The sequence below is a fragment of the Phyllobates terribilis genome, unplaced genomic scaffold (genome assembly GCF_046119375.1).
Source record: "Phyllobates terribilis strain yellow unplaced genomic scaffold, ASM4611937v1 Scaffold_8__6_contigs__length_399053987, whole genome shotgun sequence".
NCBI classification, from domain to species: Eukaryota; Metazoa; Chordata; class Amphibia; order Anura; family Dendrobatidae; genus Phyllobates; species Phyllobates terribilis.
In genome coordinates, this window is record NW_027362768.1 from 382,073,712 (window position 1) to 382,092,538 (window position 18,827).

Below are 18,827 nucleotides of genomic sequence, written 5' to 3' on the forward strand. Positions count from 1 at the left end.
GAGGCCGCAGAGTGGCAGCGCTGAGGACAGAGGCCGCAGAGTGGCAGCGCTGAGGACAGAGGCCGCAGAGTGGCAGCGCTGAGGACAGAGGCCGCTGAATGGCAGCGCTGAGGACAGAGGCCGCAGAGTGGCAGCGCTGAGGACAGAGGCCACAGAGGTGAGGACAGAGGCCGCAGAGTGGCAGCGCTGAGGACAGAGGCCACAGAGGTGAGGACAGAGGCCGTAGAGTGGCAGCGCTGAGGACAGAGGCCACAGAGGTGAGGACAGAGGCCGCAGAGTGGCAGCGCTGAGGACAGAGGCCACAGAGGTGAGGACAGAGGCCGTAGAGTGGCAGCGCTGAGGACAGAGGCCGCAGAGTGGCAGCGCTGAGGACAGAGGCCGCAGAGTGGCAGCGCTGAGGACAGAGGCCGCAGAGTGGCAGCGCTGAGGACAGAGGCCGCAGAGTGGCAGCGCTGAGGACAGAGGCCGCAGAGTGGCAGCGCTGAGGACAGAGGCCGCAGAGTGGCAGCGCTGAGGACAGAGGCCGCAGAGTGGCAGCGCTGAGGACATGAGGACAGAGGCCACAGAGTGGCAGCGCTGAGGACAGAGGCCGCAGAGTGGCAGCGCTGAGGACAGAGGCCGCAGAGTGGCAGCGCTGAGGACAGAGGCCGCAGAGTGGCAGCGCTGAGGACAGAGGCCGCAGAGTGGCAGCGCTGAGGACAGAGGCCACAGAGGTGAGGACAGAGGCCGCAGAGTGGCAGCGCTGAGGACAGAGGCCGCAGAGTGGCAGCGCTGAGGACAGAGGCCGCAGAGTGGCAGCGCTGAGGACAGAGGCCACAGAGGTGAGGACAGAGGCCGCAGAGTGGCAGCGCTGAGGACAGAGGCCGCAGAGTGGCAGCGCTGAGGACAGAGGATACAGAGGTGAGGACAAAGGCCGCAGAGTGGCAGCGCTGAGGACAGAGGCCGCAGAGTGGCAGCGCTGAGGACAGAGGCCGCTGAATGGCAGCGCTGAGGACAGAGGCCGCAGAGTGGCAGCGCTGAGGACAGAGGCCGCAGAGTGGCAGCGCTGAGGACAGAGGCCGCAGAGTGGCAGCGCTGAGGACAGAGGCCGCTGAATGGCAGCGCTGAGGACAGAGGCCGCAGAGTGGCAGCGCTGAGGACAGAGGCCACAGAGGTGAGGACAGAGGCCGCAGAGTGGCAGCGCTGAGGACAGAGGCCACAGAGGTGAGGACAGAGGCCGTAGAGTGGCAGCGCTGAGGACAGAGGCCGCAGAGTGGCAGCGCTGAGGACAGAGGCCACAGAGGTGAGGACAGAGGCCGCAGAGTGGCAGCGCTGAGGACAGAGGCCACAGAGGTGAGGACAGAGGCCGTAGAGTGGCAGCGCTGAGGACAGAGGCCGCAGAGTGGCAGCGCTGAGGACAGAGGCCGCAGAGTGGCAGCGCTGAGGACAGAGGCCGCAGAGTGGCAGCGCTGAGGACAGAGGCCGCAGAGTGGCAGCGCTGAGGACAGAGGCCGCAGAGTGGCAGCGCTGAGGACAGAGGCCGCAGAGTGGCAGCGCTGAGGACAGAGGCCGCAGAGTGGCAGCGCTGAGGACATGAGGACAGAGGCCACAGAGTGGCAGCGCTGAGGACAGAGGCCGCAGAGTGGCAGCGCTGAGGACAGAGGCCGCAGAGTGGCAGCGCTGAGGACAGAGGCCGCAGAGTGGCAGCGCTGAGGACAGAGGCCACAGAGGTGAGGACAGAGGCCGCAGAGTGGCAGCGCTGAGGACAGAGGCCGCAGAGTGGCAGCGCTGAGGACAGAGGCCGCAGAGTGGCAGCGCTGAGGACAGAGGCCGCAGAGTGGCAGCGCTGAGGACAGAGGCCGCAGAGTGGCAGCGCTGAGGACAGAGGCCGCGGAGTGGCAGCGTTGAGGACAGAGGCCGCGGAGTGGCAGCGCTGAGGACAGAGGCCGCAGAGTGGCAGCGCTGAGGACAGAGGCCACAGAGTGGCAGCGCTGAGGACAGAGGCCGCAGAGTGGCAGCGTTGAGGACAGAGGCCGCGGAGTGGCAGCGCTGAGGACAGAGGCCGCAGAGTGGCAGCGCTGAGGACAGAGGCCGCAGAGTGGCAGCGTTGAGGACAGAGGCCGCGGAGTGGCAGCGCTGAGGACAGAGGCCGCGGAGTGGCAGTGCTGAGGCCAGAGGCCACAGAGTGGCAGCGCTGAGGACAGAGGCCACAGAGGTGAGGACAAAGGTCGCAGAGTGGCAGCGCTGAGGAGAGAGGCCGCAGAGTGGCAGCGCTGAGGACAGAGGCCGCTGAATGGCAGCGCTGAGGACAGAGGCCGCAGAGTGTCAGCGCTGAGGACAGAGGCCGCAGAGTGGCAGCGCTGAGGACAGAGGCCGCAGAGTGGCAGCGCTGAGGACAGAGGCCGCAGAGTGGCAGCGCTGAGGACAGAGGCCGCAGAGTGGCAGCGCTGAGGACAGAGGCCGCAGAGTGGCAGCGCTGAGGACAGAGGCCGCAGAGTGGCAGCGCTGAGGACAGAGGCCGCAGAGTGGCAGCGCTGAGGACAGAGGCCGCAGAGTGGCAGCGCTGAGGACAGAGGCCACAGAGGTGAGGACAGAGGCCGCAGAGTGGCAGCGCTGAGGACAGAGGCCACAGAGGTGAGGACAGAGGCCGCAGAGTGGCAGCGCTGAGGACAGAGGCCGCAGAGTGGCAGCGCTGAGGACAGAGGCTGCAGAGTGGCAGCGCTGAGGACAGAGGCCGCAGAGTGGCAGCGCTGAGGACAGAGGCCGCAGAGTGGCAGCGCTGAAGACAGAGGCCGCAGAGTGGCAGCGCTGAGGACAGAGGCCGCAGAGTGGCAGCGCTGAGGACAGAGGACACAGAGGTGAGGACAAAGGCCGCAGAGTGGCAGCGCTGAGGACAGAGGCCGCAGAGTGGCAGCGCTGAGGACAGAGGCCACAGAGGTGAGGACAGAGGCCGCAGAGTGGCAGCGCTGAGGACAGAGGCCACAGAGGTGAGGACAGAGGCTGTAGAGTGGCAGCGCTGAGGACAGAGGCCGCAGAGTGGCAGCGCTGAGGACAGAGGCCGCAGAGTGGCAGCGCTGAGGACAGAGGCCGCAGAGTGGCAGCGCTGAGGACAGAGGCCGCAGAGTGGCAGCGCTGAGGACAGAGGCCGCAGAGTGGCAGCGCTGAGGACAGAGGCCACAGAGGTGAGGACAGAGGCCGCAGAGTGGCAGCGCTGAGGACAGAGGCCACAGAGGTGAGGACAGAGGCCGCAGAGTGGCAGCGCTGAGGACAGAGGCCGCAGAGTGGCAGCGCTGAGGACAGAGGCTGCAGAGTGGCAGCGCTGAGGACAGAGGCCGCAGAGTGGCAGCGCTGAGGACAGAGGCCGCAGAGTGGCAGCGCTGAAGACAGAGGCCGCAGAGTGGCAGCGCTGAGGACAGAGGCCGCAGAGTGGCAGCGCTGAGGACAGAGGACACAGAGGTGAGGACAAAGGCCGCAGAGTGGCAGCGCTGAGGACAGAGGCCGCAGAGTGGCAGCGCTGAGGACAGAGGCCACAGAGGTGAGGACAGAGGCCGCAGAGTGGCAGCGCTGAGGACAGAGGCCACAGAGGTGAGGACAGAGGCTGTAGAGTGGCAGCGCTGAGGACAGAGGCCGCAGAGTGGCAGCGCTGAGGACAGAGGCCGCAGAGTGGCAGCGCTGAGGACAGAGGCCGCAGAGTGGCAGCGCTGAGGACAGAGGCCGCAGAGTGGCAGCGCTGAGGACAGAGGCCGCAGAGCGGCAGCGCTGAGGACAGAGGCCGCAGAGTGGCAGCGCTGAGGACAGAGGCCGCGGAGTGGCAGCGTTGAGGACAGAGGCCGCGGAGTGGCAGCGCTGAGGACAGAGGCCACAGAGGTGAGGACAGAGGCCGCGGAGTGGCAGCGCTGAGGACAGAGGCCACAGAGGTGAGGACAGAGGCCGCGGAGTGGCAGCGCTGAGGACAGAGGCCACAGAGGTGAGGACAGAGGCCGCAGAGTGGCAGCGCTGAGGACAGAGGCCGCAGAGTGGCAGCGCTGAGGACAGAGGCCGCAGAGTGGCAGCGCTGAGGACAGAGGCCACAGAGGTGAGGACAGAGGCCGCAGAGTGGCAGCGCTGAGGACAGAGGCCGCAGAGTGGCAGCGCTGAGGACAGAGGCCGCTGAATGGCAGCGCTGAGGATAGAGGCCGCAGAGTGGCAGCGCTGAGGACAGATGCCGCAGAGTGGCAGCGCTGAGGACAGAGGCCGCGGAGTGGCAGCGTTGAGGACAGAGGCCGCGGAGTGGCAGCGCTGAGGACAGAGGCCGCAGAGTGGCAGCGCTGAGGACAGAGGCCGCAGAGTGGCAGCGCTGAGGCCAGAGGCCGCAGAGTGGCAGCGCTGAGGACAGAGGCCGCAGAGTGGCAGCGCTGAGGACAGAGGCCGCAGAGTGGCAGCGCTGAGGACAGAGGCCGCAGAGTGGCAGCGCTGAGGACAGAGGCCGCAGAGTGGCAGCGCTGAGGACAGAGGCCACAGAGTCGCAGTGCTGAGGACAGAGGCCGCGGAGTGGCAGCGCTGAGGACAGAGGCCGCAGAGTGGCAGCGCTGAGGACAGAGGCCGCAGAGTCGCAGTGCTGAGGACAGAGGCCGCAGAGTGGCAGCGCTGAGGACAGAGGCCGCAGAGTGGCAGCGCTGAGGACAGAGGCCGCTGAATCGCAGCGTTGAGGACAGAGGCCGCAGAGTCGCAGCGTTGAGGACAGAGGCCGCAGAGTCGCAGCGCTGAGGACAGAGGCCGCAGAGTCGCAGCGTTGAGGACAGAGGCCGCCTCGTCCTTCATCTGTCGCTGTGGATTACGCGTTAATCATTTGCGATTGGAACAAACGTTTCCTAATTAATTGACCTGAACACAAAAACACTGATTATTTAATTAGCAGCGATCCAGAGGTGGTGGCGGCCGCGCAGGAGCGGGGACAGAGGGATCGCACACAGGTCTCCTAGCAACTCCTGCTCCAGCCGCTGAGAGCGACTGGACTCCTAGATGCTGCAGTCAGCACCTCCAGAGCTGCAATCATTGCTGCACTGCATTATGGAAATTGTCTCTTCAGAGAGGAAGAGGACTAGAACTCTAGCGCCACCTACAGGAAGTAGCAAACCTAAAAGTCAATAGTGACCCTTTAACGAGCCTTGTCACATGACTTAGCATATAAGGCTCATTAAAGGGTCACTATTGACTTTTAGGTTTGCTACTTCCTGTAGGTGGCGCCAGAGTTCTGGTCCTCTTCCTTTCTGAAGAGATAATTTGCATATTTCCCAGAGGAGCATTGCGGCTTTAAAAGTCTCCTCACCTTGTCTTGCTCAACATGTCGCTCTCCGCAAGGAGAAATGTTACCCCTTAGACACTGCATTATGGGAAACACCAGATTAGAGCATGTCATGCGCAGACACAGCCAGCAGGAGGCAGCAGTGATATGTGTGGACCTGCAGCCTGAACCCAACAGACAAGCAGCAGAAGTGTGGATGCAGCTCTGGATGTGACTAGAGGCCCCCATTGTATCACGCAGGGTTCGGACTCACAGGCAAATTGCAGGAAAGCTTCCCGGCTCAGGACGGTCCCGATGGAGTTGGTGGCCTCACACTGGAAGGTGCCGACGTCCCGCACCCGATCCGGGTCACTGACAACCAGGCTTCTGTCCAGCACTCGGTAGCGGTAATCCTGCGCTTCGTCCAGGAGGGTCCCGTTCACACGCCACCTACAAACAGCGACAGGTCAGACGCCGGCGCCCGGACCAGAGGATCCCGCACACCAGGAAAAAGCTACAACTCTAAGGCCACGGCCCCACTATCAGTATTTGGTCAGTATTCGGTCAGTATTTTTTCTCAGGAGTGGGAGCCAAAACCAGGAGTGGGTGATAAATGCAGAATTGGTGACTTGTTTCTATTCTACCTTTTCTCTGATTGTTCTTCACCTGGTTTTGGGTCCTGAGAAAAAACACTGACCGAATACTGACCAAATACTGATAGTGGGGACGCAGCCTAATAAAAGCTCTCTGCTGGCTGCTATGAAATGGAAACATTCACATCCAGTGACTGAACACCTGTCTGACCTCTTACTGCTCACAGCTGAGGGATTGTTACAATGTATCCAGGCTAGTCAATACATGAGCAGCACAGATCTCTGGTGTCCTGACAGTGTTACAATGTATCAGGTAAATGTATCAGACTGATACACTGTAACGATCCCTCAGATGTGACATGTATACGGCCGGGAGCGTTCTCTGAATGCAAATAAAAATGTTCTTGCCCTTAACAGCAAGCAGAGATCAAAATGGGGAGAAACTGAAACCGCGTCTTATCGGACATTAATAATAATAATAATAATAATTGCCCTTTTTGCCCCTTTTCACAGACATGCCCGGATGTCGCTTTTTGAACATCTAAAAGATCAGCACTGCTGAATGGAAACCCCGGACACGACTCTGGACCTGGAACATTAATAATAATCCACAAATCTGGACCTGTAACATTAATAATAATAAAGACTCTGAACCTGGAACATTAATAATAATCTGGAATATTAATAATAATCCATAACTCTGGACCTGCAATATTAATAGTAATCCACGACTCTGGACCTGTAACATTAATAATAATCCACAAATCTGGATCTGTAACATTAATAATAATAAAGACTCTGAACCTGGAACATTAATAATAATCTGGAATATTAATAATAATCCATGACTCTGGACCTGCAATATTAATAGTAATCCACGACTCTGGACCTGTAACATTAATAATAATCCACAAATCTGGATCTGTAACATTAATAATAATAAAGACTCTGAACCTGGAACATTAATAATAATCTGGAATATTAATAATAATCCACGACTCTGGACCTGCAATATTAATAGTAATCCACGACTCTGGACCTGGAATATTAATAATAACCCACGACTCTGGACCTGGAATATTAATGATAATCCACGACTCTGGACCTGGAATATTAATAATAACCCACGACTCTGGACCTGGAACATTAATAATAATCCACGACTCTGGACCTGGAATATTAATGATAATCCACGACTCTGGACCTGGAACATTAATAATAATCCACGACTCTGGACCTGTAACATTAATAATAATCTGGAATATTAATAGTAATCCACGACTCTGGATCTGGAATATTTATAATAATCCTCGACTCTGAACCTGGAATACTAATGATAATCCATGACTCTGGACCTGCAATATTAATAGTAATCCACGACTCTGGACCTGTAACATTAATAATAACCCACGACTCTGAACCTGGAACATTAATAATAATCCACGACTCTGGACCTGGAATATTAATAATAATCCACGACTCTGGACCTGGAACATTAATAATAATCCACGACTCTGGACCTGGAATATTAATAATAATCCACGACTCTGGACCTGGCACATTCGTCGTCATGTGGTGCCGGTCGTACATGCAATGTCTGTGCACTTACCGCGTGACGGGTTTAGGGTGACCCTGCACCTCACAGACGAGCTTCAATGTCCGATCCTCCGAATCCAAGGGAAAGATGAGGTTGGCCGGCTCCTGAGTGAAGACTGGACCCTGCAGAGCCATCTCATCTGTGCGGGAGGCAAAATGTAGTTAGTTCCTAAAAACAACTCCCCCAACAAGAGCAAAGGCCAGCGTGCCCCCTGCTGGTGCCACAGAGCACCCATTACCACAACCTCTATCACACAGGATGATGGGAGTGATACCTCGTGCCCAGATCCTGCAGATATACAGGCGCATGCCCTTTAAAGTGACAGTACCATGGATGAGGCGGTTTCCTTCTGCAGAGAATGAATTTCTCCGATTTGATTACTGCTGGGTACGAGGGGTCCGGCGGCCGCACTCCTGGGGGCCATTTACACTCCAGGCTCCATGAATAAGTAATAGATGAAAGCGTTTCAGGTAAATAGTTACAGTACAGCGGGGGCTGGACGCTCGCGAAAAAGTGGATTTTCAGTAAGTGGTTTCCGTATTTGGGGCTGTTATCAGCCCCGTACGAGGCGAAGCGCTTCCTCCGGCCTGACCTTTATCTGGAGGAGGCAGCTACGGAGCTTTGCTGGAAATGGCCGGACCCAATAAATATGCAAAAGCGTCTAACAAGGCGGCTGAAGTATCCGTCGCTGCATCCATGAATCTAGAAGGATCTGACCCCGATATTACTGCACAGGATGACGGGGGCTTCACTGATACAATAATGCAGTGAGAGGAAAGAGGACACAACAGAAGGGCGGAAGAGCAGAACAGCGTTAGTGGACCCCTAAAATAAAACTAGACCGGCACGTCCTGCCCCCGTCACCCTCCATTTACTCATCTACCCAGATGGGACTGTGATACTTTCATTACTCACAGAACTAAGAACGCTGCAGCATAATGGCAGCAAAGATGGAATAGAATCTGCTACATTGTGTCCCGGTGATGCTCTGCTACATTGTACGTCCCGGTGATGCTCTGCTACATTGTTTGTCCCGGTGATGCTGTGCTACATTGTGTCCCGGTGATGCTCTGCTACATTGTATATCCCGGTGATGCTCTGCTACATTGTATATTCCAGTGATGTTCTGCTACATTGTGTGTCCCGGTGATGCTCTGCTACATTGTGTGTCCCGTTAATGCTCTGCTACATTGTATACCCCGGTGATGCTCTGCTACATTGTATGTCCTGGTGATGCTCTGCTACATTGTGTGTCCCGGTGATGCTCTGCTACATTGTGTGTTCCGGTGATGCTCTGCTACGCTGTGAGTTCTGGTGATGCTCTGCTACATTGTGTGTTCCGGGATTGCTCTGCTACATCGTATGTCCCGGTGATGCTCTGTTATTTTGTATATCCCAGTGATGCTCTGCTACATCGTATCTTCCGGTGATGCTCTGCTACATTGTATATCCCGGTGATGCTCTGCTACATTGTGTGTCCCGGTGATGCTCTGGTACATTGTGTGTCCCGGTGATGCTCTGCTACATTGTGTCCCGGTGATGCTCTGCTACATTGTGTGTCCAGGTGATGTTCTGCTACATTGTATGTCCCGGTGATGCTCTGCTATATTGTATATCCCGGTGATGTTCTGCTACATCGTATGTTCCGGTGATGCTCTGCTACATTGTGTGTCCCGGTGATGCTCTGCTACATCGCGTGTCCCGGTGATGCTCTGCTACATCGTGTGTCCAGGTGATGCTCTGCTACACTGTATGTTCTGGTGATGCTCTGCTACATTGTATGGCCCGGTGATGCTCTGCTACATTGTGTGTCCCGGTGATGCTCTGCTACATTGTGTGTCCCGGTGATGCTCTGCTACATTGTATGGCCCGGTGATGCTCTGTTACATTGTATGGCCCGGTGATGCCCTGTTACATTGTATGGCCCGGTGATGCTCTGCTACATTGTGTGTCCCGGTGATGCTCAGCTACATCGTGTGTCCCGGTGATGCTCTGCTACATCGTGTGTCCCGGTGATGCTCTGCTACATCGTGCGTCCCGGTGATGCTCTGCTACATCGTGCGTCCCGGTGATGCTCTGCTACATCGTGCGTCCCGGTGATGCTCAGCTACATCGTGCGTCCCGGTGATGCTCAGCTACATCGTGCGTCCCGGTGATGCTCTGCTACATCGTGCGTCCCGGTGATGCTCTGCTACATCGTGCGTCCCGGTGATGCTCTGCTACATCGTGCGTCCCGGTGATGCTCTGCTACATCGTCTGTCCCGGTGATGCTCTGCTACATCGTCTGTCCCGGTGATGCTCTGCTACATCGTGTGTCCCGGTGATGCTCAGCTACATCGTGTGTCCCGGTGATGCTCTGCTACATCGTGTGTCCCGGTGATGCTCAGCTACATCGTGTGTCCCGGTGATGCTCTGCTACATCGCGTGTCCCGGTGATGCTCTGCTACATCGCGTGTCCCGGTGATGCTCTGCTACATCGTGTGTCCCGGTGATGCTCTGCTACATCGTATGTCCCGGTGATGCTCTGCTACATTGTGTGTCCCGGTGATGCTCTGCTACATTGTATATCCCGGTGATGCTCTGCTACATTGTGTGTCCCGGTGATGCTCTGCTACATTGTATATCCCGGTGATGCTCTGCTACATTGTGTGTCCCGGTGATGCTCTGCTACATCTTATGTCCCGGTGATGCCCTGTTACATCGTATGTCCCGGTGATGCTCTGCTACATTGTGTGTCCCGGTGATGCTCTGCTACATTGTGTGTCCCGGTGATGCTCTGCTACATCGTATGTCCCGGTGATGCTCTGCTACATCGTATGTCCCGGTGATGCTCTGCTACATCGTATGTCCCGGTGATGCTCAGCTACATTGTGTGTCCCGGTGATGCTCTGCTACATTGTATAGTGTAGTGACTCCTGCATTAAGCCGGGGGGGGGGTTGGACACTATGATCCTGGAGGTCCCCTTCAAATCTAACATTGTAGGATTCTATGTTTCTATATTCCAGTGATGTTCTGCTGCTACAGTGAATATTCATCAGCTACACTGTATGATCTGCTGATACACTGTTACAATTTATTAAATAGGCTACAATACATGATCGAGTGATGACCTCCTTATTTGTTACATATATGATCCCCTACATTACAAGATCTGGTGACATTATATGATCCCCTACATTATAGGATCTGGTGGTGACATTACATGATCCCCTACATTACAGGATCCATTGACGACCTCCTACATATATGATCCCTTACATTACAGGATCCAGTGACGACCTCCTGATCTGTTACATATATGATCCCCTACATTACAGGATCCAGTGACGACCTCCTGATCTGTTACATATATGATCCCCTACATTACAGGATCCAGTGACGACCTCCTGATCTGTTACATTATATGCTGTGATGTTCTGATGAGATATTGTAGCCTGGAGGCTGATGCAACACTTCTGAGAAGTGTCACCTGTTTAGGACGCATCTCGCCCATCTCTCTGGGGTCTGAGCATCATGTAATTGCCCCTCTGGGGTTGCGTTACCTCGGCCTCTACCTGTCACCGCCGGGACGTGTTGTTTTGATGTGGAAACAGCATTAAGAGGACTAGAAAGATGGAACAGTAACTACCTGTATCCCGGTCACAACCTGCGCAGAGGGGGAGGCGCACGGATGTAGCAGAGCCGAGCGCGTCATTTAAAATTCTACCAAAATATCTAAAATTAGTGACCTGATCTAATCCGATAAGCCGTCAATGGCAATTAATGAGGATTCTCAAAATAAATCGGATTCCAGAAATTCCAGTCTCTTCATAATTTCAGTTTTATTTTAAGCGCTAATATAAATTCAACCTCAGCAAATTAGAACAGAAAGAATTAATTGGATATGTAAATGAGATTATCTGCTATATAAATCTAATTACAAACTAATTTGCTCTAACAGCATGAAAAGGAACAACGCGTTCCCTATAAAGCAGCACCTGTACCGCGTCTGGCGTCAACCACGATGGACAAAAGAGGCGCCGCAACAGCAACGGCAGGATGGCCAGGACCACCACACACAGAACATACCATGGTTTTAATCAATTATTGGGGGATGTGGCAGATTTTTTATAATTTAATCATCTGATCAGTAACAACCGTGAAAATAATCTCCCGATAAACATTCTGTATTTGGGTGAGGGCACCAGTGTAAAGAGGTCAGGAGATCACCAGTGTCAAGAGGTCAGGAGGTCACCAGTGTCAAGAGGTCAGGAGGTCACCAGTGTCATAGGTCAACTACAATACATGAAACAGATGAAGAATGGCACAAAGTGCATCAGATAAAATAACATCCCAGACCTGCGCCAACGTAGATAAAACTCTGCTTGCAACCAATGTATCCACCGCAAGTTATTAGACCAGCAATAACATAGAAGTCGTGCAGAAATGTGGATTAGTGAAGCCCAGAATTCTGACTTTTTTTTGGAAGGAGGTGATGAAACAAATAATAATATGACACGTGCTGCATTATGATCAACCCTTGGCCAAATCCTATTACATCACATAACGGTGGGGTTTTTGGGGGGGCTGTTAATATTTGGAGGAAAATATTTGCAATGTTTTGACTCATATTACAGCAGAAGTTTGTGCTCCAGAGCTGCTCTTTTCCTACACTAATACAGAGCGGGGATTTGCAGCCATAAGCAAACACCTTGGAGGGTGTAGAGATGTCCTTAGATACTTTCTCGCCTCGTTTCCTACATATTAGTAAATGTAATCTTTGTTGCTTGGTTCAGGGCATCAAAGTAAAACCTGAAATAGGTTCTCACTCCACCATTATCAAATTTAGGCCATGTTCACACGCTGCATTTTTGCTCCGGGTGTTTTTTGGGGTTTTTTTTTGCTGCGTTTTATTCAAATTAAAAGCTGCGTCTGACAGCACCAGCAAAAGCTATGAGATTTCAGAAATCTCACGCACACTCATTGTTTTTTTTCCCTGACTGAATTGGAAAACTGCAGCATGTCACTTCTTTCAGCGTTTTTTCAATCATAGAAAGCAATAAATAACTGCAAAAACTCAGCCTAAAGCGGCTGTCCCAATGCACAAAGCGATATCACAATACAGGGATAATGCACACAGTGATGTCACAGTACAGGGATAATGCACACCGTGATGTCACAGTACAGGGATAATACACAGTGATGTCACAGTACAGGGATAATGCACACAGTGATGTCACAGTACAGGGATAATGCACACAGTGATGTCACAGTACAGGGATAATACACACAGTGATGTCACAGTACAGGGATAATGCACACAGTGATGTCACAGTACAGGGATAATGCACACAGTGATGTCACAGTACAGGGATAATACACACAGTGATGTCACAGTACAGGGATAATGCACACTGATGTCACAGTACAGGGATAATACACACAGTGATGTCACAGTACAGGGATAATACACACAGTGATGTCACAGTACAGGGATAATACACAGTGATGTCACAGTACAGGGATAATGCACACAGTGATGTCACAGTACAGGGATAATACACACAGTGATGTCACAGTACAGGGATAATGCACACAGTGATGTCACAGTACAGGGATAATACACACAGTGATGTCACAGTACAGGGATAATACACAGTGATGTCACAGTACAGGGATAATGCACACAGTGATGTCACAGTACGGGGATAATGCACACAGTGATGTCACAGTACAGGGATAATACACAGTGATGTCACAATACAGGGATAATGCACACAGTGATGTCACAGTACAGGGATAATGCACACCGTGATGTCACAGTACAGGGATAATACACAGTGATGTCACAGTACAGGGATAATGCACACAGTGATGTCACAGTACAGGGATAATGCACACAGTGATGTCACAGTACAGGGATAATACACACAGTGATGTCACAGTACAGGGATAATGCACACAGTGATGTCACAGTACAGGGATAATGCACACAGTGATGTCACAGTACAGGGATAATACACACAGTGATGTCACAGTACAGGGATAATGCACACTGATGTCACAGTACAGGGATAATACACACAGTGATGTCACAGTACAGGGATAATACACACAGTGATGTCACAGTACAGGGATTATACAAACAGTGATGTCACAGTACAGGGATAATACACACAGTGATGTCACAGTACAGGGATAATGCACACAGTGATGTCACAGTACAGGGATAATACACACAGTGATGTCACAGTACAGGGATAATACACAGTGATGTCACAGCACAGGGATAATGCACACAGTGATGTCACAGTACGGGGATAATGCACACAGTGATGTCACAGTACAGGGATAATACACAGTGATGTCACAATACAGGGATAATGCACACAGTGATGTCACAGTACAGAGATAATACACAGTGATGTCACAGTACAGGGATAATGCACACTGATGTCACAGTACAGGGATAATACACACAGTGATGTCACAGTACAGGGATAATACACACAGTGATGTCACAGTACAGGGATTATACAAACAGTGATGTCACAGTACAGGGATAATACACACAGTGATGTCACAGTACAGGGATAATGCACACAGTGATGTCACAGTACAGGGATAATGCACACAGTGATGTCACAGTACAGGGATAATACACACAGTGATGTCACAGTACAGGGATAATACACAGTGATGTCACAGTACAGGGATAATGCACACAGTGATGTCACAGTACGGGGATAATGCACACAGTGATGTCACAGTACAGGGATAATACACAGTGATGTCACAGTACAGGGATAATGCACACAGTGATGTCACAGTACAGGGATAATACACAGTGATGTCACAGTACAGGGATAATGCACACAGTGATGTCACAGTACGGGGATAATGCACACAGTGATGTCACAGTACAGGGATAATACACAGTGATATCACAATACAGGGATAATGCACACAGTGATGTCACAGTACAGGGATAATGCACACAGTGATGTCACAGTACAGGGATAATACACAGTGATGTCACAGTACAGGGATAATGCACACAGTGATGTCACAGTACAGGGATAATGCACACAGTGATGTCACAGTACAGGGATAATACACACAGTGATGTCACAGTACAGGGATAATACACACTGATGTCACAGTACAGGGATAATACACACAGTGATGTCACAGTACAGGGATAATACACACAGTGATGTCACAGTACAGGGATTATACAAACAGTGATGTCACAGTACAGGGATAATACACACAGTGATGTCACAGTACAGGGATAATGCACACAGTGATGTCACAGTACAGGGATAATACACACAGTGATGTCACAGTACAGGGATAATACACAGTGATGTCACAGTACAGGGATAATGCACACAGTGATGTCACAGTACGGGGATACACCCACATGACAGCCCACAGTCACCTGAGTTTCTATTATTACGATAGAGGTCACAGTCTGGGAGAAACGAGACCTCCTGAAATCTGGCACCAAACAGGAGGAGACATTTTCTTAATAGACATTTTGTTCCTTTCTTCTTCCTTTCTAATAACTTTCCTTGGAATAGTGCGATGCTCATTAACCGTCGAGTGCCTGTTACATCTTAAAGGACAAACGTTTTGCTGCCATTTCCGAGCAGTAACGGTCAGTGCGAGCGGCATTAATAATCATCTGATCTAAGGTCCGGCAATCACCGAGCGGCTATTAACTCACTAATTCATGTTCTGCTCAAAACCTTTGTGACCCTTGAAAACATTTTCCATAATCCATCAGTCTCCGACTTCTGAGCCGGCGAATGGTCGAGTATCTTATTAATTCACATCTTCAGATATTTCTAGGTCACAAAATATAAAAAAAAAACTAAAACGGAGTCGTCCTTCCACCCGGCTGAGCAGGCAATTTCTTGATTAAAATTTGTCAAGACGATTATTACCAAGTGGATTCCAGGACGCGGGGAGAGGCGGACACGAGAGGACGCGGGGAGAGGCGGGCACGAGAGGACGCGGGGAGAGGCGGGCACGAGAGGACGCGGGGAGAGGCGGACACGAGAGGACGCGGGGAGAGGCGGACACGAGAAGACGCGGGGAGAGGCGGGCACGAGAGGACGCGGGGAGAGGCGGACACAAGAGGACGCGGGGAGAGGCGGACACGAGAGGACGCGGGGAGAGGCGGGCACGAGAGGACGCGGGCACGAGAGGACGCGGGGAGAGGCGGACACGAGAGGACGCGGGGAGAGGCGGACACGAGAGGACGCGGGGAGAGGCGGACACGAGGGGACGCGGGGAGAGGCGGACACGAGGGGACGTGGGGAGAGGCGGACACGAGGGGACGCGGGGAGAGGCGGACACGAGGGGACGCGGGAAGAGGCGGGCACGAGAGGACGCGGGGAGAGGCGGACACGAGAGGACGCGGGGAGAGGCGGACAAGAGAGGATGCGGGGAGAGGCGGACACGAGAGGACGCGGGGAGAGGCAGACACGAGAGGACGTGGGAAGAGGCGGACACGAGGGGACGCGGGGAGAGGCGGACACGAGAGGAAGCGGGGAGAGGCGGACACGAGAGGACGCGGGGAGAGGCGGACACGAGGGGACGCGGGGAGAGGCGGACACGAGGGGACGCGGGGAGAGGCGGACACGAGGGGACGCGGACACGAGGGGACGCGGGGAGAGGCGGACACGAGGGGACGCGGGGAGAGGCGGACACGAGGGGACGCGGGGAGAGGCGGACAAGAGGGGATGCGGGGAGAGGCGGACACGAGGGGACGCGGGGAGAGGCGGACACGAGGGGACGCGGGGAGAGGCGGACACGAGGGGACGCGGGGAGAGGCGGGGACGCGGGGAGAGGAGGGCACGAGGGGACGCGGGGAGAGGAGGGCACGAGGGGACGCGGGGAGAGGCGGACACGAGAGGACGCGGGGAGAGGTGGGCACGAGGGGACGCGGGGAGAGGAGGGCACGAGGGGACGCGGGGAGAGGCGGACACGAGAGGACGCGGGGAGAGGCGGACGCGGGGGGACGCGGGGAGAGGCGGACACGAGAGGACGCGGGGAGAGGCGGACACGAGAGGACGCGGGGAGAGGCGGACACGAGAGGACGCGGGGAGAGGCGGACACGAGAGGACGCGGGGAGAGGCGGACACGAGGGGACGCGGGGAGAGGCGGACACCATGGGACGCGGGGAGAGGCGGACACGAGAGGACGCGGGGAGAGGCGGACACGAGGGGACGCGGGGAGAGGCGGACGCGGGGAGAGGCGGACACGAGGGGACGCAGGGAGAGGCGGACACGAGGGGACGCGGGGAGAGGCGGACACGAGGGGACGCGGGGAGAGGCGGACACGAGAGGACGCGGGGAGAGGCGGACGCGGGGAGAGGCGGACACGAGGGGACGCGGGGAGAGGCGGACGCGGGGAGAGGCGGACACGAGGGGACGTGGGGAGAGGCAGACACGAGGGGACGCGGGGAGAGGCGGACACGAGGGGACGCGGGGAGAGGCGGACACGAGAGGACGCGGGGAGAGGCGGGCACGAGAGGACGCGGGGAGAGGCGGGCACGAGAGGACGCGGGGAGAGGCGGACACGAGAGGAAGCGGGGAGAGGCGGACACGAGAGGATGCGGGGAGAGGCGGACACGAGAGGACGCGGGGAGAGGCGGACACGAGAGGACGTGGGAAGAGGCGGACACGAGGGGACGCGGGGAGAGGCGGACACGAGAGGACGCGGGGAGAGGCGGACACGAGAGGACGCGGGGAGAGGCGGACACGAGGGGACGCGGGGAGAGGCGGACACGAGGGGACGCGGGGAGAGGCGGACACGAGGGGACGCGGGGAGAGGCGGACACGAGGGGACGCGGGGAGAGGCGGACACGAGGGGACGCGGGGAGAGGCGGACACGAGGGGACGCGGGGAGAGGCGGACAAGAGGGGACGCGGGGAGAGGCGGACACGAGGGGACGCGGGGAGAGGCGGACACGAGGGGACGCGGGGAGAGGCGGACACGAGGGGACGCGGGGAGAGGCGGACACGAGGGGACGCGGGGAGAGGCGGACACGAGGGGACGCGGGGAGAGGCGGACACGAGAGGACGCGGGGAGAGGCGGACACGAGAGGACGCGGGGAGAGGCGGACACGAGAGGACGCGGGGAGAGGCGGGCACGAGAGGACGCGGGGAGAGGCGGACACGAGAGGACGCGGGGAGAGGCGGACACGAGAGGACGCGGGGAGAGGCGGACACGAGAGGACGCGGGGAGAGGCGGACACGAGAGGACGCGGGGAGAGGCGGACACGAGGGGACGCGGGGAGAGGCGGACACGAGGGGACGCGGGGAGAGGCGGACACGAGGGGAGAGGCGGACGCGGGGAGAGGCGGACACGAGGGGACGCGGGGAGAGGCGGACACGAGAGGACGCGGGGAGAGGCGGACACGAAGGGACGCGGGGAGAGGCGGACGCGGGGAGAGGCGGACACGAGGGGACGCAGGGAGAGGCGGACACGAGGGGACGCGGGGAGAGGCGGACACGAGAGGACGCGGGGAGAGGCGGACACGAGAGGACGCGGGGAGAGGCGGACACGAGAGGACGCGGGGAGAGGCGGACACGAGAAGACGCGGGGAGAGGCGGACACGAGGGGACGCGGGGAGAGGCGGACACGAGGGGACGCGGGGAGAGGCGGACACGAGGGGAGAGGCGGACGCGGGGAGAGGCGGACACGAGGGGACGCGGGGAGAGGCGGACACGAGAGGACGCGGGGAGAGGCGGACACGAGGGGACGCGGGGAGAGGCGGACGCGGGGAGAGGCGGACACGAGGGGACGCAGGGAGAGGCGGACACGAGGGGACGCGGGGAGAGGCGGACACGAGGGGACGCGGGGAGAGGCGGACACGAGAGGACGCGGGGAGAGGCGGACACGAGGGGACGCGGGGAGAAGCGGACGCAGGGAGAGGCGGACGCGGGGAGAGGCGGACACGAGGGGACGCGGGGAGAGGCGGACACGAGGGGACGCGGGGAGAGGCGGACACGAGGGGACGCGGGGAGAGGCGGACACGAGAGGACGCGGGGAGAGGCGGGCAAGAGAGGACGCGGGGAGAGGCGGGCACGAGGGGACGCGGGGAGAGGCGGGCACGAGGGGACGCGGGGAGAGGCGGACACGAGAGGACGCGGGGAGAGGCGGACACGAGAGGACGCGGGGAGAGGCGGACACGAGGGGACGCAGGGAGAGGCGGACACGAGGGGACGCGGGGAGAGGCAGACACGAGAGGACGCGGGGAGAGGCGGACACGAGAGGACGCGGGGAGAGGCGGACACGAGAGGACGCGGGTGGAGAGGCAGACACGAGAGGACGCGGGGAGAGGCGGACACGAGGGGACGCGGGGAGAGGCGGACACGAGGGGACGCGGGGAGAGGCGGAC

General features: G+C 56.5%; 1 protein-coding gene across 6 annotated transcripts in view; it reads right to left on the reverse strand.

The window, feature by feature from the left end:
• Positions 1-18,827, reverse strand: part of LOC141157597 (contactin-4-like) — a 278,609-nt gene that overhangs the window by 44,822 nt on the left and 214,960 nt on the right. For all 6 annotated transcript variants that reach the window (XM_073645060.1, XM_073645061.1, XM_073645058.1 and 3 more), the window contains 2 exons: positions 7,445-7,571; positions 5,517-5,692 (listed from right to left, as the gene is read on the reverse strand). In XM_073645060.1, coding sequence (XP_073501161.1) covers positions 5,517-5,692; positions 7,445-7,571 — 303 coding nt within the window. The remainder of the gene's footprint in view (positions 1-5,516; positions 5,693-7,444; positions 7,572-18,827) is intronic.